We start from the raw sequence: 26,607 nt of genomic DNA on the forward strand, positions 1-26,607 counted from the left end.
CATGGAGTGTAAGAGCAAGAAAGTTGTGCTGTAACTTTATAAAATCTCAGGTTTTGTGAACCATTAATCCAATTGCATCTCGAGTGTGAGATGATATCAGATCGTTGCTAATAGCCAAAACAAATAGTGGCCTATCTGAAAAGTGTGCAAATTTTTAAATTTCAAGAAAATAAAGCCTGATCAGTAATAGTATCGACCATTTCATTGTGATGTGATGCAGTTTTAGTTCTTTGTCTAGAATGCAAAACGTTACACAGTCTTTGGATGGAATGAGTGAATGGCTCATTTCCTTTATGTCCTATTTGCATTTGTGAGGTGCAATGTACTTTCGACTTGGGGTTTATGTTTTAAGTCCTTGAAGCTCTTATTGATGAATATCTGTATTGATGCATTGAAGTTCAATACTATAATTATGTCTTATATTTTAAAAATATCAAAATTTAAATGCAGTAAAATGAAATATATGAAAACTTGATTTTTTGTTTTTCTTTGTCAAGGTTCAATCATCAGGAATCCTTGGGACAAGAATCTTTTAAGTGAAATTCTGTCAAATCTAGCTAAACCATTGACTTCCTATAGCTCTTTTTTAAATTGGAAGGACAATATGCCTGCTGTCAGACCGAAAATCAATCTTTATTTGGGTAAACAGCACACTTATTTGGAATCTACTCATTAATAATTATCTAGTTGAGATATATTTTTATTTGTACTTTTTGTGAGCAAAATGTATACGGTTACTTTGCTATTCAGTTTTCCGATAATTGGGCTCCAGGAGCAACTTTGGTAGTGTGCATGCCAGTAATTTCTTTCTTTTGTGGGCAAGGACTTAGATGCAACTTGCTGTTTTTTCCTGCTGACTAAACTGCAATATACTCCAGGGTTTTGCAGCAATTGTCTGCATGTATACCTTCCCTAAAGTCTAATAGGCATCGAAATGTTGCAGTTAGTTTAGCTAATTCTAATTTTAAAAGCTTTGCAAACAGATATTTTTATTTGACATAATTAAAAACAAACCCATAAATATTTTTTCAGCTATTTTGTTTACTGGAAATTTAATTTCATTAATGGCATAATGACTTCTGTTCTCTATACTCTTGACTGTGGAAGATGTTACAATCCCCATGAGAGAACTGTAAACCAAAATAATCAGAGTTGCTTGATGTCTTCCCCAATTAAGAAATTACCTCCAAGATTTCACTTTTTTGTTACTTTTACTTTACAAAGATTGGGACCAATGCAAACTAATCATGAATTAACAAGTAAATATAATTTAGACAAAAAGATTACTTTAAATAGTCAATAGATTACAGGTACATTTTATGCAATAAGTATGACACCACATGCAATCTCACCGTCTTCAGAACTCAGTCAGTTTAGCTGTAGAATCTGATTCATCGAAGGGCATTTTCAGTCTGATGGCTCCAGCCACATCTACCAATCCTCTCATGCTTAAGTCATGCCAACCTTGATGTTGTAGCTTTCCAGACTTTTTTTTAACCAGTTAACCAACATTTGCATCAGGGAGGGATAGTTATGGATAACGATTATACAGATCTTCAGTTGAAAGTGCAATATTGGGGAAGGCTAGTTACAGCATTATTAGGCAGGAACTGGAGCAATTAGATTGGGATAGCTGTTAAATTTACATCTCACTTGTGGAAGAAGGCCTGTCAGGACCAGAATGTTTCTGTGAGGATGTAAAATGAAGATGGCAAGATTCAGCAAGCTTGCATGACTAGAGATATTGAAAGTTTAGTCAAAAAGAAAAAGGAAGCACGTATGGTTTAGGAAACTGAAATCTGATAAGGTTGTTAAGGAATATAATGGAAGCAAGAAAGAACTTGAGCAAGGAATTCGGATGGCAAAAATGACCATAAAATGTCCTGACATGTAGGATTAAGGAGAATCCCAGGCCGTTTTATACCTATATTAGGAGCAAGAGGGTTACATGAGGAAAGGGTAGGTCCACTCAAGAACAAAAGAGGGAATTTATGCATGGAGCCAAAAGAAATGAGTGAGACTCCTAATGAGTACTTCACGTCCATATTCACCAAGAAAGACATGGGTGATGGTAAGATTAAGAAGGGATAGTTTGACATTCTAGGGCATGTCAATATTAAGAAGGAGGTGGTGTTGGGTGTTGTGAAAAACATTAAAGAAGATGTCCCTAGAGCCTGATGAGACACCAAAAGACATGACCCACTATCACTACTTTGTATACATACTGACAAAGAAGCATACCACTGTGACTGGGACAACACATACATCCTCGGACTGGTGAAATAAGGACATGCATGAGAATTCTTAGAGGCATGGCATTCTAACCACATCAATTTAGATCCTATCTACCTTCCCTTGAAAATAAAAGCTAAAACGACATCACCCACCTTAAGAAACAAAGACTTATAAATAGAGAGGCAAGACGTACCACCAGCGCTTCATTGGAGACTCTCACTGATGATGTTACCTAGTTTGGTGATGAAACATCTGAAAACAAACCTTCAAGCTCAGCAAGCTAACTTGCATACCTGATGAGATCTATCCCAGGATCATGGACAGCAAAGGAGGATATTGCTGGGGTCTTTACAGAGATCCTTATATCTTCTTGAACTATGGGAGAATAGCCAATGTTGTTCCTTTGTTTAAGAAGGGATGATCCAGTAAATTATAGGCTGGTGAGCCTTGTGTCAGTGGTAGGACAATTATTGGAGAGGATTCTTAGGGATAGGATTTACTTGCATTTAGAAGCAAAAGGACTTAATAGAGGTCTTGTCTCAAATTTGATTTGAGTTTTTTTTGAGTAAGTCATGAAGATGAATGAGGGTAAAGTAGTAGATGTTGTCTATATGGACTTTACTAAAACATTTGATAAGGTCAAATGACGACCGACTTGACACCAACATTTTTTACAAACCCACCGACTCCCACAGCTACTTGAATTACACCTCTTCCCACCCTACCTCCTGCAAAAAAGCCGTCCCGTATTCCCAATTCCTCCGCCTCAGCCGTATCTGCTCCCAGGAGGACCAGTTCCACCACAGAACACACCAGATGGCCTCCTTCTTTAGAGACCACAATTTCCCTTCCCACATGGTTAAAGATGCTCTCCAACGTATCTCGCAACATCCCGCACCTCTGCCCTCAGACCACACCCCTCCAACCGTAACAAGGACAGAATGCCCCTGGTGCTCACCTTCCACCCTACCAACCCTCGCATAAACCAAATCATCCGCTGACATTTCTGCCACCTCCAAATGGACCCCATTTCCCTCTCCACCCCTTTCCACCTTCTGCAAAGACCGTTTCCTTCGTGACTACCTGGTCAGGTCCACCCCCCCCCCCCCCAACAACCCACCCTCCCATCCTGGCACCTTCCCCTGCCACTGCAGAAATTGCAAAACCTGTGCCCACACCTCCTCCCTCACCTCCATCCAAGGCCCTAAAGGAGCCTTCCACATCCATCAAAGTTTTACCTGCACATCCACCAATATCATTTATTGTATCCATTGCTCCCGATGCGGTCTCCTCTACAATGGGGAGACTGGACGTCTCCTAGCAGAGAGCTTTAGGGAACATCTCTGGGACACCCGCACCAATCAACCACACTGCCCTGTGGCCCAACATTTCAACTCCCCCTCCCACTCTTGGAGGTCCTGGGCATCCTTCACCACCCCTCCCTCACCACCCAAAGCCTGGAGGAAGAACGTCTCATCTTCCGCCTCGGAACACTTCAACCCCAGGGCATCAATGTGGATTTCACCAGTTTCCTCATTTCCCCTTCCCCCACCTCACCCCAGCTCCAAACTTCCAGCTGAGCATTGTCCCCATGACCTGTCCTACCTGCCTATCTTCCTTTCCACCTATCCACTCCACCCTCCTCCCTGACCTATCACCTTCATCCCCTCCCCGACTCACCTATTGTACTGTATGCTATTTTCTCCCCACCCCCAACCTCCGGTCATTTAAGTTTCCACCCTTCAGGCACTTTGCCTGTATTCTGATGAAGGGCTTTTGCCCGAAACATCAATTTTACTGCTCCTCGGATGCTACCTGAACTGCTGTGCTTTTCCAGTACCACTCTTATCTAAACTCTAGTTTCCAGCGTCTGCAGTCATTGTTTTAATGAAGGTCAAATGTAGGCTTACCCAGAAGAGTAAATCACATGGGAGTCACAGTCAATTAGTAAGTTGGATACAAAATTGGCTTGGTCATGGAAGATAGTTGTGAAGGGGTGTTTTTCTGACTGGAGTTCTGTGACTAAAGATGTTCAACAAAGATCAGTGCTTGAACCTCTGTAATATAAATAAATGATTTGGATGAAAATGTAGGTGGTCTGATTATTGAGTTTGCAGTTAATAAGGAAAGACCAGAATATAGTTCAATTAGCTGGCTACACAAATAGTAGATGGAGTTTAATTCAGACAAACAAGTGTGAGATTATGCATTTTGGGAGATCAAATGGAAGAAGAAAACTTATGATAAATGGCAGAACCCTTAGGAGCATGAATATACAGAGGGATCATGGCATGTACTTTCACAGCTCCTTAAAGGTGGCAACGCAAATGGATAAGGTGATTTTAAAAAAGTCATATGGCATGCTTGCCTTCAATGGTCAGGGCAATGACTGTAAAAGTTGGCAAATCGTTGCAGTTGTATAAAACTTTAGTTAGGCTACATTTGGAATATTTATGATATACATAAATGATTTGGAAGAGGGCACTGTTGGTATGATCAGCAAGCTTGCAGATGACATGAAGATTGGTGGAATAGCAGAAAGCATAAGGGACTGTCAAAGAATACAGGAGGATATAGATAGACTGGAGAGTTGGGCGGAAAAGTGGCAGATGGATTTCAATCCAGGCAAATGTGAGGTGATGCATTTAGGCAAGACTAATTCTAGAGCGAATTATAAAATGAATGGAAGAGCCTTGGGAAAAGTTGATGGACAGAGAGTTATGGGAGTGCAGGTCCATTGTACCCTGAAGGTTACTGCACAGGTGGTTAGAGTGATCAAGAATGCATATTGCCCTCATTGGACAGGGTATTGAGTATAAGTCATGTTAAGTCATGTTAAAATTGTACAAGATATTGGTTTTGCTGCATTTAGAATACTGTGTACAATTCTGTTCGCCACATTACCATGCTTTGGAGAGGGTGCAGAGAAGGTTTATGAGGATGTTGCCTGGTATGGAAGGTGCTAGCTCTGAAGAGAGGTTGAGTAGGTTAGGTTTGTTTTAATTAGAAAAAAGGAGTTGCGGGGGGACCTGATTGAGGTTTACAAAATCATGAAGGGTATAGACAGGGTGGATAGAGACAAGCTTTTTCCCAGGGTGAAGGATTCCATAACGAGAGATCACGCTTTCAAGGTGAGAAGTGGAAAGTTTAAGGGGATACACGAGGTAAGTACTTTACACAAAGGGTGGTAGGTGCCTGGAACGTGTTGCCAGCAAAGGTAGTAGAGGCAGGAACGGTAGATTCATTTAAGATGCGTCTGGACAGATGCATGAGCAGGTGAGGAGCAGAGGGATACAGATGCTTAGGAATTGGGCGACTGGTTTAGACAGTAGGTTTGGATCGGCTCAGGCTTGGAGGGCTGAAGGGCCTGTTCCTGGGCTGTAAATTTTCTTTGTTCTATTGTGGGCAGTTCTGATCGCCATACCACAGGATGTGAAGGCTTTGAAGAGGGTGCAAAGGAGGATGTTGCCTGGATTGGAGTATATTCGTTATAAGGAGAGTTTGGACAAACTGGGATTATTTTCGCTAGAGCATCAGAGGCTGAAGAGTAAACTAATAGAAGTATGTAAAATTATGAGAGGCATGAATAGAGTGGATATTAGAGTCTTATTTTCCCAGGGTCTAAATGTCAAATTCTCTGGGCATAGGTTTAAGGCGAGAGCAGGGAAGTTTAAAGGATGTGTGCAAGGCAAATTTTTTTTATGCAGCGGGTGGAAGTTGCCTGGAGCATGCTGCCAATGGGGGTGATAGAAGCAGATTTGACAGTAAAATTTAAGAGACATTTAAACAGACGACATATGAACAAGCATGGCACAGGCAGATATGGACTGTCCAGAGAGATGGGATTCCTTTAAGAATGACATATGATGGTCAGCACAGTTGCCCATAGAGCCTGTTCTTATCCTGTACTGTTCTGTGTTCTAATACCTGATTCACTATCAGGTCCTCTGAAGCAAATTCTCATTCTCATGCCTGAACTACTGACATAATTTTTTAAGATTCTGTCCCTTTTAGCTCATTATCAGTTCTACAAGAGTTTCTGTAATTTTATTTTATTTTTCTTATTTCCTAACAGCTAGTATTTTCGTTGAGGTTAAGCTAGCAAATCTCAAATGAATTTTGCATCTCTTCTTGTCTGCTTTTCTTTGCATCTGGATCTGCGTGCTGATTACCATTCTCCAACTCTCATGCTTGTACCTTTCCTTTGTGCCTGGTCATACAGCTATTTTAAATAAGGGAGTTCAAAAGAGTTGATACAAAAATAGTTTTCTCTAGTTTGGGGAGGAGGATATGGTTAGGAATAATCCCTAACCACAAAATTGACGATGGTTGTCTCAGAATCTTCCGAGAAAGGGGTTTGGGGAGCATATTAAAAGAAGAGAGCAGGACTGAGTTAAGGAGGGAGTTCTGGAAACCTAAGGCATGACTGACAATAGAGCAATTGGAGTTGATATGTGTAGGAATCTGGAGATGTACAAAGACTCCAACAGCTTATGAGGCTGTAGGAAAACGAAAGAATGTTGCTGTTGAGAGATTTGAAAACCAGGATGTGGATTTATTCGTGCTAAATATATTAACAATTGCGTGGTATTCTATAACTTGAGAAAACATTGGGATTTATTCTTTGATATTGTCACTAGGAAAAAAAAAAAGAAATAAATGCAGATTAAGATCTGGATAGCTACTCAATTCAGATTCAATGTAACAAAAACAGAAACAGTGTTAATCTTTCAGGTCCAGTGACCCTTTAATTCTGCTTTCTTTCCACAGATGTTTCCAGATGTGCTGAGCATTTCCAACAATTTCTGTTTTTGTTTCTGATTTTCAGCATTTTTCAATTGCAGATTCAATCTAATATTAGTTTTAAAAAGTAGTTTTACAGAGGATGGAGATTTATTTAGAATAATTTAATATAACTATATTGTTACCTTCAAGTGCCAAAGTTATGCTTTTTATACACACATTTAAGGCTGAGAGAGAGTTTGTTAGCAGGGGAAATAAAAGGTTACAGGTAAAATGTTGGAAAGTGGATGTGAGAAATGTCAGAACAGCCATGATCCTGTTGAATAGTAGAGCTGGCTTGAGGAGCTGAATGACTTGGTTTTTATTTCTTATGGTCAATATTGTTTTATCTGCTCATTTTCATCATATTCTATAGTTAACACACTTATTACTTGCTTATTTATCACTGGTTTCTATTAAGTTACAAAGTCTGAGCAATTTTTGTGATATTAACTCTCCCTGTATTTAGGGAATGAAATGTTCCATGTCGGTCATTTGCTTGGACAGGGGTCATTTGCTCATGTTTATCAAGCTACAATTGTGGATATGAATAATTTATCTGATGTGAGGAACCAACAAAAAGTGTGCTTAAAGGTAAGAGAGAGCCATGTTTTTTTTTTTGCTGAGTTCATTGCATTTCTTTATTTGGAAATCAGCCTAAATTCTGTTGCACTTTGATAACTAGTGCGCTAAGGCATTGGTGCTCACAATTCCACTACTTACTCTTTGCTCATCATGGCATGTTATTATTAGTTTATGTTAATTATGTTCAAATACAGAAACTTCAAAAAGACATAATAGGAATGCCATTTGGACTTCGTGAGCCTTTGCTTTTCAGGTTTGAAATTGATTGCTCTGGATGATATAAATATTTTTCAAGGACAAAAGCTTATCTTGGCTGTTTGTACAAGCATTTAAATACTTTGAATTTAATGTCAGGCAAGAATTTCTACAAGCGTGCACAGAAAATTACCAGTTTATTGTTAAAAGCTTTAGAAGTTTTGACACCTGTATATTCTATGCGACTTCTGCAATTCTTCAAATATGTATAGATGGGTTTAGCAAGTGGAGGTTGTGTTTATCTGTCAGGACGGGAAAAAAGCAGGGTGAGACCACCTAATAGCTAACTATTGTGAAAGTTTACCTTTTTATTTCTACCTTCACACAAGGTCAATATCTGGTGTTTAGAGACATCTAGAATTGATAGTTAAAATTTTGTGATTCATTGAATCTCCCTTATAGTTGCCTTGCTGGGTATGTAATTACTAAGGCATGTTTGGGAGTGTTAGATGCTACAATCCTGATGGTTGAGATAATTTGCGTTGAGAATTATAAATGCGCTAAAACTCTATTTTTGAGAAGTTCTTTGGGTAACCTTTACTCTTGCATATGCCCACAATTGGTGCCCACTTAATGTCTACTTAAGCAGGATTGCTGTTTGGGAATAGAAGAACTAGGAGCAGGAATAGGCAGTTCAGCCGGTTGAGCCTACTCTGCCATTTGATGTGATCATAGTTCATCTCACCTTGTTCTCCATTCCACTTTTCTGTCCACTTTCCATAACCTTTCAAACATTACTAATTAAAAATCTGTCCATTTCTGCCATAAATTTACTCAATGTCTTAGAATCCATTGCAGTTTGGAGTATTCAGGTCCATATTCACAACCATTTGAGGGAAGGAATTTCTCCACATCTGTTTTAAATCTGCTGCCCCTTATCCTAAGACTATTTTAGATTGCCTCAATGAGGAAACATCCTCTCTAAATCTCCTTTGTCAATCTCCTTTAGCATCTTGGATACCTCAACAAGATGTTGTGGTTCTGTTTGCCGAGCTGGGAATTTGTGTTGCAGACGTTTCGTCCCCTGTCTAGGTGACATCCTCAGTGCTTGGGAGCCTCCTGTGAAGCACTTCTGTGATCTTTCCTCCAGCATTTGTAGTGGTTTGAATCTGCCGCTTCCGGTTGTCAGTTCCAGCTGTCCGCTGCAGTGGTTGGTATATTGGGTCTAGTTCAATGTGCTTATTGATTGAATCTGTGGATGAATGCCATGCCTCTAGGAATTCCCTGGCTGTTCTCTGTTTGGCTTGCCCTGTAATAGTAGACAACACTACTATTATAGGACAAGCCAAACAGAGATCAGCCAGGGAATTCCTAGAGGCATGGCATTCATCCACAGATTCAATCAATAAGCACATTGAACTAGACCCAATATACCGACCACTACAGCGGACAGCTGGAGCTGACAACCGGAAGCGGCAGATTCAAACCACTACAAATGCCGGAGGAAAGATCACAGAAGTGCTTCACAGGAGGCTCCCAAGCACTGAGGATGTCGCCTAGACCAGGGACAAAACGTCTGCAACACAAATTCCCAGCTCGGTGAACAGAACCACAACAACGAGCACCCGAGCTACAAATCTTCTCACAAACTTTGAACTTCAACAAGATCTCTTTTCATTCTTCTAAAGTCCAGAAAATAAAGCCTTAATTGTTCAGTCTCTCTTCAAAAGATAAGCCATCAATCTAGTTAACCTCCTTTGAACTGCCTCCAATGCAACATCATCCCCTTCTCAAGTTAGGGGACCAAACTTGTGCACGGTATCTCACTAATCAGTTGCATGGCGTTTGAGCAAGTGCTACCCTGTTTGTTGGATTCTGAAGTTCAGATGGATCTCCTTCAAAAGATCTATTCATAGGCACTCAGTATCCGCTTAAGAGGTCTGGCATCGGAATGTGTGGTGCTGCTAAAAGCCTCCAATTGCCTGGTAATCAACACCCTGTCATCTTGCAAAAGATTCAGTAGCAGCTGGGGAATTTAAATTAATTATAAGTTAAATCAATCTGGAATTAAGATATGTAGATCCGAAGACCCAAGTGTATTACTAAGCCTGTATTGAGCTATCCAATCTGAGTTGACCCTTTGTGGTGGTACCCCATTTCAGACGAGGGAAGGAAACGATTACAAAGATTCTTACAACTGATTCTAGTGATTATCACTGGATAGCCAAGCGGCACTTGTGTAGACACTATTAAGAATTGCATTAAATTAGCTTGCCATTTCACAAATAGGTTAAAAGACACATTGGCATGTGTCTAGTCTCATCTGTAAGCCAGACAGAATAAGAATGGCTGACTAGCTTCCCTGAAGGACATGAATGAACCAGATCGGCTGTTTTGATAATCAATAGTGAATACATGGTCATCACTCAGCTAGTCTTCAGTTTCAGACTTAAAATTGAATTCAAATTTCATCATCTGCTGTTATGAGGTTCAAACTCATGTCCCCAAAATAATAGCCTAGGGTTCTGGATTACTAGTCTTGTGGCAATACCACTGTAACACCACTTCCTCATCTAAATAAGAGGGTGCAATTTTCACAAGAACATCATATGTAATGCCACTGAAGTATCAAAGTGTCTCAAACCACTTATGTCACAGAACAATATTGACGCTGAGCTATATAAGGAGGTATTAGGGCCAATGATCAAAAGCTTGGCAAAAAAGGTAGGTATGAATGAATGCCTTAGCCTAGCAAGAGAGGTTCAGTTTCAGGAGGAGAATGCTAGAGCAGAAGCAGCTACTTTCTCTAGTGGTGGATTATTTTAAAGGATATGCTCGAGGCCAGAACTAATGGAGTGCAGATATCTGAGAGGGTTTTAGGATACAAATTTGTTTGAGTTAGGGAGCAGCAAAGACTCCTAATGAAGGAATTTAAAAACAAGACTGAAAACATAGATACAAATCTTTGAAGATGGCAAGTTGGGAAGCATCTTTATAAAGCATACACAATCTTTGGTTTAGAGACAGGGAGTACCAAAGGAAGAGGTTATCCTGAACTTTTTAAAATCCATTTAAGGACTTTTAAAGGAAACATGCAGAGGGAGTTATTAGGAACTGAAATCATCAGGAACTTGAATTATGTGGCGAGGTTAAAGGAGTTGGGGTTGTTCTTCATAGAAAAGAGAATGTTGAAGAGAGTTCTCAGAGAGGTATTCTAAGTTAAGGAGTTATGGTAGAGTACGTATTTCCACCACAGTGAAAAAAAATCAGAAGGGAGAAAAAATCAGAAGGGAGACAGGAAATTCTTTTTACACAGTGAATTGGAACTATACAGTCTGTAAGGGTGTTGGAAATGAGTTGCTGTCCTCTGTCATGAGAAAGTTGACAACTTGCAATTTTCCTTTGTAAATTATTTATCAGGAAGGAATAGTTGTGGAATTGATTATATAACTTTTACAAGTAGCTAGCACAGGTACGATAAATGGCTTCCTTTTTATGACTTTACAATAGCCACTTGATATGCCCAACTGGAGCCTATGGAAAGGCTTCTTACTTTCAGATAAAATGCTAAGAAAGGAATAATTTGGAAAATTTAGGTTTCTGTATTGTGAATTGAATGTGATATGATATGTTACACAATTTCTGTTGTTCTCCAGGTTCAAAAAACATCCAATCACTGGGAATTCTACATAAATACTCAGCTAAAGGAGAGACTGAACAAGTTTTGCAAGCTCTACAACAATATCCACTATGGACACTACTTTACCAATGGCAGTATTTTGGTTGGAGAGTTGTACAGTTTTGGAACTTTGCTGGTATTTATTTCATTCAATTTATTTGCCACATATTTAAATTGAAATAAAATTGTGACCTATTTAAAAGATTACTTTAACTCTATATTAGACATGTCATTTTGAGTAAGTGCTAAATAATATAGATGCAATTCAGATTGCTGAAACATCTTAGAACACTGTGGTTACCAGCTAAGGTTACTAGTCTAACTGGTTCACATCAATTCTACAAAGGGATCACAGTGTTCTATGAAAGTATGTAGATTTTGAAAAAAAAAACAGGAAAATAACTTTCTGTTCTCTGGGTCCTATCCATATGAATGTAAGCAATAAGAACAGTACCGGACCATTCAGCCCTTCAAGCCTGTTCTGCCCTTCAACACAGCCATAGCCGCAGATCTACTTCAATACTATTTTTCTTAACTATTGTCACATCCTTCATTTTTAAAAAAAAATACTAATCAATCTGTCAGTCTCAGTTGTGGACATACTCGACTAAGCCTCCACAGCCCACTGGGCAGAGAATTCCAAAGAAAAATCAGTCTACGAATTTAGAAGACTTGAAAGGATCAGCAAAAGAATGAAGTGTCTTTTTCGTGGATGATCAAGATTGGATGGTCCTAGTATGACAAATATCCAAAACAAAAGAAATTTCATTAAAGGCATTGCAATAGGACTAAGGGTTTTCAAAAGGCTAGAAAAGGCTTTATGGTTTCTTTTATGAACTGCTATATTAAATGATCTAAATGCCCAAAATCTGGAGAGCAACTGTTCACCTAAAACCAATACAATACATTGCTATGTCTAGTCCTGTGGGCAGTTGTTAACTTAAGTCTTCCTCATTGCTATACTGTTCTTTTGTTTAGACTGCTCCTCTGTAATAAAGAATCCTGACTTCTGCAATTGTAGCTGCTCCTGAACATATTATTTGAAGTGCTCTGCTGTGAGAAATGAATGACTTTGTAAAGGATGCAATAAAGTCAAAAAAACATATTTTAGAGATGACATAGAAGAGGAAGTACACTCGTTTTGAAAAAGAAAGTTACCCCATTAACTTGCTTTTGAATATACAGAAGTGAGTTTGTTTTTGAAAATCACTGGTAAAATTCTGCATTTTCTTTGATTTCAGAATGCAGTCAATCTATATAAAACAATAAATGAAAAAGCAATGCCTCAGCCCCTGGTGATCTACTTTGCCATTCACATTCTGTATATGGTGGAACAGCTGCATTCTATTGGAATAATTCATGGTGACATAAAACCTGACAATTTTGTGCTTGGAGAAAGGTTTGTATTTTTGTAACAAACTTGTAGTTTTAGCGAAAGAAACAAGACTTTAACTTCACATTGTTATCCCTTCTGAACAATTCTGATCTGTCTTATGCATGATGTACTTGTAAGAAGTGGTCCATGGTTTTGTGCTGTATTAAACTCCATGGCAACATCTGTCCAGATTTGATACCCGATGTCCATTTTCTGATAAAATTTGTGGATAATCTCTGGAAGGGCTGCTTTCCAGATTTTGCAAGCTAAATATTGAGCAGTCTGAAGCTACTGTTTTTGGGCCTGACTCAATCCTTCTCTCTGAATTATTCATAGACTATTGCCAGTCTGCTCACAACTTTGGTGAAGTTTGACTCAGATGGTCTTCTGAACACATTTGCACCATCACCAAGACTATATTTCCACATCAAATGGCCTAACGTCACCTATCTTAGCTTATCTCCTCTTTACAACCCCCCTTCACACCTTTCCCTCTAAACTTGTCTGTTGCAACATACTCCAAATTCTACCTTACGTACACTTGATCATCTTGAACTCTGCCCGTCACGTAGTAACTCCTAAGCCCTTTTTAAACATCCAGTTGAGCAACCAGTAGATTTTAAAATTCTTATACCTGGTTTAAAATTCCTCCATGGCTTTAACCCTCTATCCCAATTACCCTCTGAGATATCTGCATTCTTCTAATTCTAGCCTCTTGAGCTTCCCTAATTTTAATTGTTCCATCATTGGCAACCTTTCTTTCATTTGCCTAGGCCTTGAGATCCAGTATTTCCTCACTGCAACTCCACCTCACTATGCAAATAAACTTGAACCATCTCCAAAACATTTAAATCCTTCCTTAAATACGGAGGTCAAAATGCAGTGAAGTGAAGCACTACTGGCTTCTTTTTAGATTTAATTCAGTTCATAATAAACGATAGCACTGCCTTAGCCTTCTTGAGTGTATTCCTTTGTCACAAAAGAATAGATTATGAAAATAAGGATGTTATGCTTCAATTAGTGCATTGGTGAGACTATATCTCAAACATTGTGCAGATTTAGGAAGGATGCAAATACTTTGGGAGGCAGTTAAAGGGGGTTTACTAGATTGATACAGAGAATAAACCGTTTGCCTTGAGGAAAGCAAAAGGTTAGACAAGCTAGGTTTGTTTTCCATGGAGCTTAGAGGACAGGGTTGATGTGTATATGATCCCGAATGGCCTTGACATGATGCACTCAGGAAAGGAGTTTTTCCTCTTCAGTGAGTCAAAACCAGGGAGCATTGTTTTAAAAATTAGGAATAATTCTTTTAGGACAGATGGGAAATGTTTTCAGGATTGTGGAACTTTGCCTCAAGGCAGGATCATTAAATAATTTTGAGGAAGTGGATAGTATGAATTTTTGACTATTAACAAGATTCTAATATTGTATGTGAATCTAGGTTCTTGGATGATGCAGCCAGCGTTGATGACACGTTATCCCAAGGACTGACATTGATTGACTTTGGTCAAAGCATAGATATGAAGTTATTCCCTCACAATACAGTTTTTGTGGAAAACTGTAAGACATCAGGCTTCCAGTGTATTGAAATGCTGTCAGAAAAGCCATGGACATTCCAGGTATATCATGTTTAACTTTAAACTTCTGCATACACCTTTAGCAACCATGCTCCAATTTAAGACTTTCCAGGCCTATTGTAGGGCAGGTTTCCAGGTACTGCCTGTTCACAAACCAAGTCAAATGTAACCTGACCAATGACTGCTCCACTCTGTCCACAGTGGTTGGTAAGCAACAATAATACTGTTGATATCATCCAAATGGCACTCAACTCTACAGGGAAGGTTAGAGTGATGACAGTTGATAGAAAAGCAGAATTTGACTGTGTGGTGGAGCAAAATTCAAATCAGAAGTCTCTCAATAGTTGGTGTCTTATACAGCATAATAGAAGATAGTCATCTAAGCTCAATGACATCCTAACAAGTGTTCTTCTGCTGTGTCAAATTATCTTCAGCTGTTGCAGTGGCCATTCTTTCATAAAGTCAGCACTGAGGATGCTTGGTGATGATTGCATAACTCCTCATGCAGGGGTTCGGGACAGTCAGTTGGCTGGATGGCAATGCAGAGTGATACCAACAGTGTGGCTTCAATCTGCCACACTGAGGTTATGATGAGGACTCTTTTTCTTTACCTGGCCCCATACTTAATGCATGGTGACCCTCAGGTTAAATCACACCTCTCTCTCTCTTTTTCACACAAAAGAAAGCGGCCTATGATCTGGTAAGGCTAAAGTGATTATAAACTCCTCATACTTAAGTAATCCATTCAGTGCATGCTGCAAGACTGACACTTTAAGGCTTGGATGATATGTATCAGGCAATTAATATCTTCCATGAGAGAAAACTGAACCATGCGAATGTTCAATGGTATTAGCATTGCTGAAACCACTAATGTCAATATCCTGGGGTTACTAGCCTTAACACCATGGTTACAAGAATTCTGCCACATCTAACCTACCTCCTGAATCTCCAAAGCCTTTACCACCATCAATGAGACATAAGCCAGGAGTGATGGAATGTTCTCAACTTGCCTGGATGAGTGCAACTCTAACACCACCACCCAGGGTAAGAGCCTGCTTAATTGACACCATATCCACCACTATCCTGTATGGACCACCTGAAAGGTAACAGGAGCAGACGTCATCCTTCACTGTTGCCTGGTCAGAATCCCAAAACTCCCTAACAGCATTGTTTGTGAATATGTACACCCTCTGAACAGTTGGCATATTACCATCTTAAAAACTGTTAGAAATAGACAATAAATGCTGACTATCCTTGCCAGCAACATGTGTCGTCTTTTGTTATCCTTAGAAGATGTCATTTCCTATGCTCTATTATTGTTCAACCATCTCAGTTGAGCAAGGAAACGTCTCAAGTTATTTATAGAACAATCTTTTTAATATTTTCAGCTAATGCTTATTTTTCTGTGGCTTTAGACAGACTACTTTGGAATTGCTGCAACAATTCACTGCCTTCTCTTTGGCACTTATCTGAAATTAAAGAAAGACCAAGGTATCTGGAAAGTTAATGCAACTTTTCAAAGGTCAGTTTTTATATCCCTGATATCCAGAATTGTCATCCTAAACAGGTGCTACATTATTTAATTGTATCTCTGAACAATGGCTTGGTTGCTGAAAATATTTTTTTTGTTTCAGAGGACATCATGCAGATTTGTGGAATCATTTCTTTAATACCTTGTTATATGTTCCCAACTGCCAGACTCTACCATCACTTTGTGACCTACGGGAAAAGCTGGTGTCACTCTTTAAAGAGCAGTATACAAAGAAACTGAAACCACTGCGGCAGCGCTTATTGGTGCTTTTACTAGAAAATAAACCTTCACAAAAAAGAATGTAAATTGAAAAGCTGTCTATAAGTGTAGATTGTAAATAGAGAGCTTTGTATTTCATTCTTGTATGCTTAAACATTGCTATTATTTCATTGTAAATGTTCAAAATAGTGGAATCTAGATTATATAACAGAAATTGATAAAGTAAGTATGGGTTGTGCTGTTGTTCATTCCAGCGAGCATAGCCCATGGCTTGCTTTGTTACTTATCCAGTGTATGTCAATAAGAGGATGTTTGGAATTTAAGGGTTGTTCTAGAGATTTTCTGGCTTACAATCCACATGCTGTGGAAAGACTCATGAGTTTTTAACAAATAGCAGTCATTTAAATTTATGGTTAGATTATATTTGTTAAAACTTGTGCCTATTAAAGACAATGCAAAGTTTATTTTAAAAATGCATTGAAAGTAAATGGTTTGACTGGATCTTTTTAAACGACAAATAGTTGTATCATATTAAAGACATTGAGTGCTGCATCTGGATGCCTGTTTAGACTGTGTCATAGTTCTCCAGCTATGGGCTACTTGCAAGTTAACTTTCAGTTATTGACTAAGTGAGCCTTTGGTGGGAAATAATTTGATTGTAGGAGCACAATAAGATTAGTAATGTGATTTATCTTAAACTATACAACAAAATAGAATGTCTACCAATTTACATTGTTCAAATATTGAAGTTAGGAATTCTTTGAATTAATAGTGAAGGCTAGAGTACTGAAGTCACCAATCCATTTTTAATTACAGGTTAAGAACAAGCTCAGGTGATGTTTAGTCTGGGCTGTTATGGCAGAAGATCCTGAAACATGACTATTTTCTTCTAACCACAGGTATCATTCTTTGGAAATTGACAAGTCCTTTGAGGATATATTATTCTCCATTCAAAACCACCCCCTCACACAGATCTTAAGTTAATACATTTCATAAATGTAAAAGAACTCACTCCTGCATGGCACTGTTATATAACTTCTTATGACTATGACTACTTATAGATATTATTACACTAGTATGATAATTTAGAAGTTGAAGTAATTTGTGTGCAGGAGCAAAATATGATCATGTAGGCCCTGCCTGTAATAGTGCTAGGGTTAATTTAAAAGTACTCAATAGTTTATCATTTAAGAACAATTTGAATACACCCCAGTTAAATGATGGAAAGAAAAGGTTATAATTTCAAAGTTATCAACCCTCCTACCTAGCAAGCCAGCTGGCTTACTATTAATATCACATGATCATGCTATTACATTATTACTGACTATTTGTATTTAACAAAGGATTCCTTAGAAGAATAAAAACAATGAAAATCAGTGATCATTTTATTGCAAGAATTCATTTGAATCACAATTATCTTCAACATTAAAGTACATGCTGCTCAAAAATAGCAGAATAATTCCTCCTGAACCATACCACAAATTTCAGTAGAGAATACAAAGATGTAAAGTACATTTTTCATCTTGAAAGACATGAGCCTTTTGCAAGTTACGCTATACTATCAAAAGTGGGTTGCTTAGGCACATAATCATCTGGTGAAAGATTATCAATCTCTTCAAAAGTTGGTATTTCATCTTCTGGATTTAGCTCCTCCTCGAACATATGTTGCAGCAAGGCATCGACAGTCTTGTATCCTACCAAAAAAAAAAGTTATTTAGTGACTAGAAAACCCCTTTAGTAGTAATGCTCTGCACAAAACCTGGTAAAAATGGAAAATCACAGAAGATCTAACATGGCATTTGTAACTCTATCTAAAATGATCAAGGGGGAATTATGCAAAGTTTTAGGAGTAAATTAAGTCACCATTAAGCCATACCATGTGCATCAAATGTTTTTGCAACCTTGGCCAGACTCAAGATTTGAGAAACTACATTAGTGTGGATAAAGTTATTCAGGAGAGACTGGAGTTGCATTTTTAAAAGGGAGTCAAAGCCTTGGGAAATGAAAGAACTGACTAGTTCATTCAGACTACAACCTTAGAGAATCCCTGCAGTGTGGGAACAGGCCCTTCGGCCCAACAAGTCCACACTGACCTCCTGAACAGCATCCCACCGAACCTCACTCCCCATTATTCTACATTTACCCCTGACTAATGCACCTAACCTACACATCGCTGAACACTGCGGGCAATTTAGCATGACCAGTCCATCTAACCTGCACGTCTTTGGACTGTGGCAGGAAGCCAGAGCACTGACGAAACCCACTGGGAGAATGGTGACTGTATGGAGTTTGCACAGAGATTAGAATCAAACCCAGGTCCCTGGTGCTGTGAGGTATCATGCTAATCACTTTGGTTGTTTTACTTTGGTCTTGATTCGTTTTTAATACTCCAAGTGATATTGATAAATAAAACAAAATGTGATACAAAACATCTTAAATAGTCAGTTGGAAATGGCATACAAGAACCTGGTTTAGTACAAAAGGTAAACATTATATATACACTTACTAATTGAAGCTATTTTAAATCTCAGTTTGGATTTCAAGTCTGTATCATTAGTATTGCCAAGATCATTTTCATTTGTCTCCATGACTTCAACTAGATTTCCAGCTGGGTAGTCCCTAAATTAAACATGCAGGTTTAAAAAGGATTGGCAACACAATTTTTGAGCACCACAATTTTTGAGCAACACATTCATCCCTGCTTTACTTACACACAATCTCCCATTCCAAGCTCCTGAATTTTCTTCTCAACAGCAGTTTCTACTGCGCTCCTGGCCAATGAGTGTTCCACAAAAAATGCTTCCAAAACAAATGCTATAAAGATACTTTGAAGAGAAAAAAAGAGAGGAAAAAAAAAATCACATTCATGCGAACTCACCAAGGTATACCTGAATAATTCCAAAACACAATAAATTGGACTTACTTTATTAGTATAATAACAACCATTATGTGAAAGATGACAAAGAAGATCCTTGCCGTTAAGTGAGTTACTTTCACAAATCCAGCTGCAAGAAGTATTATTGTTAAGGAATCTAAAGGAATGTAAAAGAAAGTCCTAACTATTGGAAAAGTAAAGACTAAACACTCAAAATGTTGAACATTTATTTCAAATTCTTTATGCCATTATCCATGAAGAATTCTACAACACTGTACACAAGTACTTCCTAACATCTCGCTTTAACAGTCTGGCCCCCATTAGACTATGCCTCTTAGTTCTATAATCTCTAACCAGTAAAATAGTTCAGTTTTATCTACTGTCTTTTCCTGTTAATAGAGAAGATGATGTTTAATTAAATTGTCCTTAACCAGTCTGCCTTGCTAGGAGTCAGCCCCATATAGTGGCCAATCAGCCCATTCTGTCTGCACTGGTTTCCAAAATGAGCACTATTGCTGATTTCAATTTTCCTACCTTCTCAATCATCCTGGTTATTCTTCATTTTCAAAAAGACAATGATTCCCTTTTGAAATCCTCTATTAAACTTGCCTTCATTACCTTTTTAGGCAGTGTATTCTAGACCATAACCACTGACTGTGAAAACAGTTTTTCTTTATAAATTAAAAAATGGCAGAAGACCAAGTGGGACAGCAGCCTCGATAACTGCAAGAGGGAGGCAACATTCCATTTTAAAACATGACAGAACAGGTACAGCCACTTAGCAGCAGAGAGAAAACAGCACCTGGTCTAAAGACCAGTTTGTGGACTGAAGATGGCAGGGAATATAATAAATATATAATAAAGATGACAGGGAAAGATGATGCGACTGTAGTATATGGAGGAATCCCAGATTTTAGTTTGAAGCAAAGAAAACATGTCTGCAGTCAGAGTTTGAGCTTCAGGTCAGAGTCAGAGTCAGAGTCATCGAGCTGATAGATGATGGAAGGAGAAAGTTATATGGACATTTAACTCCAGGAGGCAGTCACACTCCTTTGATCAAATCAGAAGGCCAATCCTAAAGAGTCAGGACAGGACAGGTTTGCAGGTGAGACAGGTCAGGTAGAAGTGGAAGTGCCTCGGCCTTTGCAGTTTTGCTGGTTTGAATTTTTGAAGCCTGTCTAGGTGAAAAGGGTGGATTAGCAAACAGATCATGGCACTGTTAAAGGACGCCATTCATACAGGTAAATTATAGGAAGGTATAGTGGATGTAGGAGCGAATTGGTGTCGGTATGTGCACAGATCATTGAAGGTGCCAGGACAGGTGGAGAAAACAGTTAACAAGGTATACAGTGTTCTTGTTTTTTACTGATAGGCAGTAATGTTGAACATTTGTTAACTGGAGTATTGTGTATATTTCTGGGTGCAACATTATAGGAAAGATGTGAATGTGTTGGAGTGTAATTGCCAAAAATGATCCCAGGATTGAGAAACTTCAGTTATGAGGATAGATTGAAGATGTTGTGACTGTTCTTCTTGGAGCGAAGCTAGCTAAGAGATTTGATGGAGATTTTCAAATTCATGAGGGCACTGGACACTGTAGATGGGGGAAGCTGCTCCCTCTCATGTATTTTAAATGTATGCTGACTTGTTAATGTGCAAAAGAGGCATGGATGATGATAGAAAAAGAAAACTTCTTCACACAGTAGTTAAGATGTGGAATGCCTTGCCTGGAAATGTGGAGGTGGTAGGTTCAATTGAGGCATTCAAGAGGGCATTAAATTGATATTTGGAGAGAAATACTGAGAGGGGGTCTGGGTGAGATAGCGACACATTAGCACAGGAAATGGGGCTGGTGCAGGCACAGTGGTCCAAATTCTTCAGCACCCTAAGAACAGAGATTCGTGGAAGAGGACAGAATTCCCATTTAAGACTGAAATGAGAAGTTTTTTTTCCCCCCTCTCAGAGGATAGGGAGTCTTCAGAACACTCTTCCCCAGAGTGTGCAGGAGGCAGTGCTTATTTTTAAAAACACAGGTGGCTAGATCCTCACGAATAGGCTCTCCTTAGCTGATAAGGATATTCCCAGGGAGTACAATGAGGGTTCAGACTGTTCCCCAGTTGGCAGGAGTGTCTTGTTAAGAGGTTAGGCAAACTAGGGTTAGGCCTGTATTCTCTACAGTTTTGAAGAATGAGGGGTGATCTTATAGAAAACTGTCAAAATACTAAAAGGAATAGACAGGAGGTACAGGTAAGATTTTTCCCCTGGTAGGGGAGTCTAGAATGAGGTGGTGGTGGGGGGGAACACAATGTCTGGATCAACTGATCAGTTCTCCCTTCAGCCATCTATTCTCCATGGAAAACAATTCTAGCTTCTCCAATTACCTTGCGTAACTGGAATTCCTCACCCCTGGAATCATTTCTGCACCATCTCCAATATAATATCTTTCCTAAAATGAAGCTTGTTTGACTTGGCCTGGCCACATTTTTGCCCACTTCTCCATTCAGACAAGCAACCATTTTATGACCGTCTCCCCCAGGGCCATCCTGCAAACCTTCATTACTGATGGTATATTCATCATTGTTGCACTCACCTTTCTTAAAGACTGAAATCCAAACAACTTCAAAATTCTATTTTCCTTGAATTAATCTTGTTTCAAAATATCAAATTTACCTTCCTACAATAGGGAAATTACATGCAAAAAACATTACATTGTTAAATGTTTAGAATCTGGCCGTAGAAGGTACAAATATTCATAATCATTCATTACATATGTTTAAGCAGAGCTTAGGATGAGCATTTTATTCCTTGGTGCTTTCAGCCTTGTAGACAGAACGAGTCTCTTCTACTTTGTTCAACAACTATTGTGTTTCCTGAACTGATTAACCCTATGCCATGATACACTTCATAGAAGCTCTCACACACTCCTGGATCTGCTTGGAACTTCCAGCTTCCTTCCTAATGCTGTCAAGCTAGGGGAACCTAATCTTGATTTAAATACACAAATAAAACTGATCAGTTGTCTCTTAAGCAATACAACATTGTCTTAACAGATGTTCCGACTAACTTATAAAAGTTTCTTAAACTAACCCAGAGAGATATCTGGCACAATTATATTAAAATGCACCCAAACGAGACCACAAGTCTTTGTCATGGTTTTAAGCTTATCACTTTGAAATTGCACGTGTTTAGTTTGAACTGATTGATGGAGTTATCACCTCAAGACACTTTTCTATTTCCCCAGAAGCAATGCTCTCATGTTTTTTTTTACATAAGCTGTATGAAACACTTGTTGTTGAAAACCCCACATCAACTTCTCACTCTTAGAAAAAGTTGGAAGATTAAGATAAGCCTGTATAAGAATGTCTTGTACCAGCTAGACATAATTTCCCCCTTTCCTAAAATTATCTCACCCAATGCACCGGTGATGAGACATCGTGTTACATGCTACCTTATTGCTGGGTCATTTGCTTCATATTTAATGATCGGGACAATTCCAATTCAATAGGGAAAAGAACAACTACATCTAATTAATTTTAAGAAAGGATATCATGCCATTGATTAACCACTGTTAATTCAATGAGCAAAATGAAGGCTGAAACAATATTATTGAAGTTATTCCTGCAGTATCTAAGAGCAGCAAACTGAGAACCCTTCAGTGCTGGATTGCCACAATATTTGGCTGCAGGGTCACTGGAGTTGGCACCATAAAATTGAATTCTACCTTTGAATGCTTCCATTCCAATTATTGCAAATATGTAGTATACGACCTAAAACAAATGCATGTAAAAATTAAAATTTTGAAGTGTGAGTTTTCTTGCAAATGTCATAATGTATAACTACTTACCACAACAAGTCCTGCATAGGTTAGCATTGTAGGAATAAGATTTACCAGTGTATTCAGCAGAACCCTGAACCTTTTAAAAAAAACAATAGAACAACTTCAGAATTAACCTCTCCCAATTACAACTGCCTCACTTTATTTTAATACCTCCCCCTTGCTATGGAAAATCCTGCAGGTCTATCTCAAACTCCTCCAAAGCAGTCACACAGAGGGAAAAAAATAATAATTTTTTTTTCAACCTTTAATAATTGCTTTTGCAGATGAAGTTTCCAAAATTCCTGAAACATGGTATCATCCTCCTCTGGTGTTTGCACTCATTTATAAGTTTGATTTGACATTGTAGGTTTAGGTTTTATATTGTGTGTGAAGCAAGTTGCTGAAATTGCAAGCCATTAACAGCAGAGAGAGAGTAGAAGAGACAACTAAGAATCAGAAAATGTATCTCCATTATAAATTGAACAACCTGAGAATGGTGCAGGGACCAAGTATACAATATGTCACAATTCATTGACGTGGTCCACTACAAATCAAGCCCTGCTATTCCTAGAGGTGTCACAGAAGTTAAAGATTTTTCAAAGTATATGGAAGTGTGAGCTTAAGAATTCTTCAATTTAACTGTCTTTTAGAACAAAGTTGACAGAAAACATGGAGCAGGTTTCTGTGCTTAACAAAAATTACTATTTACTAGAAGTAATTAGATCTAGCTACAGGTAAACAACTATATACCATCAGCATATGAAAACCAGTGAAAACTTATCACTCCTGCTTACACACAAATAGAAAGAAAGTGTTTTCATCATGGAAGGAAAAAACTGTGAAGACAGTTAAGTGGCTCTCATTTACACGGTTGGTAAGATTCTTGTGCTGATCAGAATGCTGTGCTCAGTTATCCTTCTCCAGATGCTTCTACTGGTTTGCACACAGTCTCTGACTCATCAATTAAAAGTAATATTTTTGAGCAACTGCCAAAGGAAAGATGTACTGGAATTCCGCAGGCTTTTCTGGATCTTGTTCATGGCCCCTTGTTCAGTTACCAGAGATCCAACTACATAGTTGTTGGCAAACAGAAGGCCTTTGTTATCAATAACTTGTCACTGGTATACAAACCAATCAGCCACTCCTACTAACCAATCCTCCATCTGTACTGGATTCCTCAGCTCCAACTCGTCTGCAAACGCAATTAAACCACTGCTCAAACAAGCAAATGCATTAATGGTGCTTGCAATGAGTGGTAGGTAATGCGCTTTCATAACATTCAGCAATCCTCCAGAAATTCTTGGTTTTAAAGAAGTTCTTTTCTCATTTCAGCTCACATTTTGAAAAAAAAACATGGGCTTTATAATTAGACTGGGTGGAACCAATGATAAATCAGATACGAAAAGGAAAAAAAAAAACAGGGAGATTATTTGCCTTAAAAGGTTCACTTAATACGTCTGTTTTGTTAAATTTAAAACTTAAATAGAAAGATTCTGCACTAGTTATTAATTTTCAGTGTCAGAGGTGATTTGTCAATAATCCCTTATTACATTGACCATTCCAGTACCAATTATCCTCTTCACAAAATGTTACAGATTAAACTTGCCATAAAGTAGGTCTACTGTGCAATTATAGCTGTTTCACTCTATTCAATGGACATCATTGGGCAAGTATAAATTAACACTAACAGTGAATTAGAATACAATGGCAGTTTTCTTAACTGGGAGGACAAAAATATTCACCAAACTATTCAAACACAAATACAGAGAGGACTAACATGGAAACAGGAGCAGTAGGCGGCCATTTGGCCATTCAAGCCTACTCCGCCATTCAATATAATTATGGCTGATCACCCTACATAGTACCCTGTTCCTACTTTCTCTCCATGCCCTTGGATCCTTTTTAGCCCGAATACCTTTACTAACATCTTGAAAACGTTCAATGTTTTGTCTTCAAATGTTTTCTGTTGTAGTGAATTCCACAGGCTCACCACTGTCTGGGTGAGGAAATGTCTCCTCATCTCAGTCCTACATGGTCTATCCTTAAACCGGGTGCTAGAAAGCTTCCAGTCATTGGGAACATCCTTTACACTGAATTCAAATGCAAAGTGCTCAATTAAAACTCAGCCATGTCTTCTGGTTTCACCCACATAATCACTTAGGTCTCCAATGTGCCCAAGTCCTTCCCTAGCTATTCTCTTACCCTTAATATCTTTAGAAAGCACCTTTGGATTTTCCTTAATGTTACCCACCAGAGTTTACTCATGTCCCTTCTTCATTCACCTAATTTAAGTAACTCCTGGACTTTCTATACTCCTCTAAAGCAACCACTGTTTCAAGCCTTTGATAACTACCATAAGCTTCCTTTTTTTTACCTTATCCAATTTTGTACATCCCTTGGTATCAAGGATTCTCTGGATTTGTTGATCCAATTCTTCAACTTTATGGAAATATGTTGGCAAGTATTTATTTCTTTTCTTAAAAGCAGGAATTAGTTCATTAATGCCTTTCAGGGGAAGCAACTCCATCCTTACTTGATCTGGTCCATATGCGACTCCAGACCCACAACAACGTTGTTGATTCAACTGATTTCTGAGCAATTAGGGATGGGCAATAAATGCTGGTCTAGCCAGTAATACCCTCATCTCAGGAAGGAATGAATAAAAACAAAACTAACTTTCTAAACTTAACTCTACTGCTTTTAAATTCCCCTCTCACATACGGACAGATAGACAGGGCACATGCATTAAGGATAGTGGGGAGCAAGAACAGAAAGAGAAAGACAAAGACATCAAGAGAGCAGTTGAAAACACCAATTCAGACCATGGGTTTTCAGGAGTCAGTTTTCTCCGTATCTTACAGTCAGTCCATCCTGACTGTCCACCAAGGGCAGGTCATGTCTCAGAAACCGCATTGAGTTTTTTTGAGAAGGTGGATGAGGGTAGGGCAGTTGTGGTGTACAGTAAAGCCTTCGATAAGTTTCCACATAGTAGGCTATTTGAGAAAATGCAGAGGCATGGGATCGAAGGTGATTTAACAGTTTGGATTACAAACTGGCTTTCTCCAAGAAGGCAACGAGTGGTGGTTGACGGGAAATATTCAGCCTGGATTCCAGTTACTAGTAGTGTGCCACAAGGGTCTGTTTTGGAACCACTGCTGTTTGACATTTTTACAAATGACTTGGACGCAGGCATTGGTGGATGGGTTAATAAGTTTGCAGATGAGACTAAAGTTAGTGGAGTGGTGGACAATGTGGAAGAGTGTTGCAGGGAGACTTGGATAAACTGCAGAATTGGGGTGAGAGGTGGCAAATGGAGTTTGATGCAGCTAAATTTGAGGTGATGCACTTTGGCAAGAACAACAGGAAGGCAGAGTACTGGGTCAATGGAAAGATTCTTGGTAGTGTGGATGTGTAGAGAGATCTTGGAGTCCATGTACATAGATCTCTGAAAAGTTGCCACCCAGGTTGATAGTGCTGTTAAAAAGGCATATGGTGTGTAGAGGGAATTGGTAGAGGGAATGAGTTCCAAAGCCGTAATGTCATGCTGCAACAAAACGCTAGTGCGGCTGCACTTTGAATATTGTGTTTAGTTCTGGTCGCCCCATTACAGGAAGGACGCGGAAGCATTGGAAAAGGTTCAAAGAAGATCTATTAGGATGTTGCCTGGTCTGAGCGAAGGCCTTAGGAAGAAAGGCCGAGGTACTTGGGTCTGTTCTCATCAGAGAGAAGGCTGCTAA

The 26,607-nt window shown here is 38.8% G+C and overlaps 2 protein-coding genes across 5 annotated transcripts in view; one reads left to right on the forward strand and one right to left on the reverse strand.

Moving 5' to 3' along the window:
* bub1 (BUB1 mitotic checkpoint serine/threonine kinase) overlaps window positions 1-17,554 on the forward strand; it is a 63,868-nt gene extending 46,314 nt beyond the window's left edge. The window contains exons 19-26 of the mRNA XM_072551425.1: window positions 498-641; window positions 7,487-7,611; window positions 11,454-11,612; window positions 12,718-12,875; window positions 14,293-14,470; window positions 15,844-15,950; window positions 16,063-16,260; window positions 16,995-17,554. Coding sequence (XP_072407526.1) covers window positions 498-641; window positions 7,487-7,611; window positions 11,454-11,612; window positions 12,718-12,875; window positions 14,293-14,470; window positions 15,844-15,950; window positions 16,063-16,260; window positions 16,995-17,022 — 1,097 coding nt within the window. The 3' untranslated portion in view covers window positions 17,023-17,554. The remainder of the gene's footprint in view (window positions 1-497; window positions 642-7,486; window positions 7,612-11,453; window positions 11,613-12,717; window positions 12,876-14,292; window positions 14,471-15,843; window positions 15,951-16,062; window positions 16,261-16,994) is intronic.
* Window positions 17,541-26,607, reverse strand: part of tpcn3 (two pore segment channel 3) — a 65,041-nt gene continuing 55,974 nt past the window's right edge. For 3 of the 4 annotated variants that reach the window (XM_072551442.1, XM_072551433.1, XM_072551462.1), the window contains 6 exons: window positions 22,898-22,967; window positions 22,601-22,820; window positions 19,102-19,192; window positions 18,890-19,003; window positions 18,685-18,797; window positions 17,541-17,872 (listed from right to left, as the gene is read on the reverse strand). In XM_072551442.1, the coding sequence (XP_072407543.1) occupies window positions 17,727-17,872; window positions 18,685-18,797; window positions 18,890-19,003; window positions 19,102-19,192; window positions 22,601-22,820; window positions 22,898-22,967 (754 nt within the window). In that variant the 3' untranslated portion in view covers window positions 17,541-17,726. The remainder of the gene's footprint in view (window positions 17,873-18,684; window positions 18,798-18,889; window positions 19,004-19,101; window positions 19,193-22,600; window positions 22,821-22,897; window positions 22,968-26,607) is intronic. The other variant, XM_072551452.1, reaches the window with a different exon arrangement.

Source organism: Chiloscyllium punctatum, chromosome 3 (assembly GCF_047496795.1).
Source record: "Chiloscyllium punctatum isolate Juve2018m chromosome 3, sChiPun1.3, whole genome shotgun sequence".
Classification (NCBI taxonomy): domain Eukaryota; kingdom Metazoa; phylum Chordata; class Chondrichthyes; order Orectolobiformes; family Hemiscylliidae; genus Chiloscyllium; species Chiloscyllium punctatum.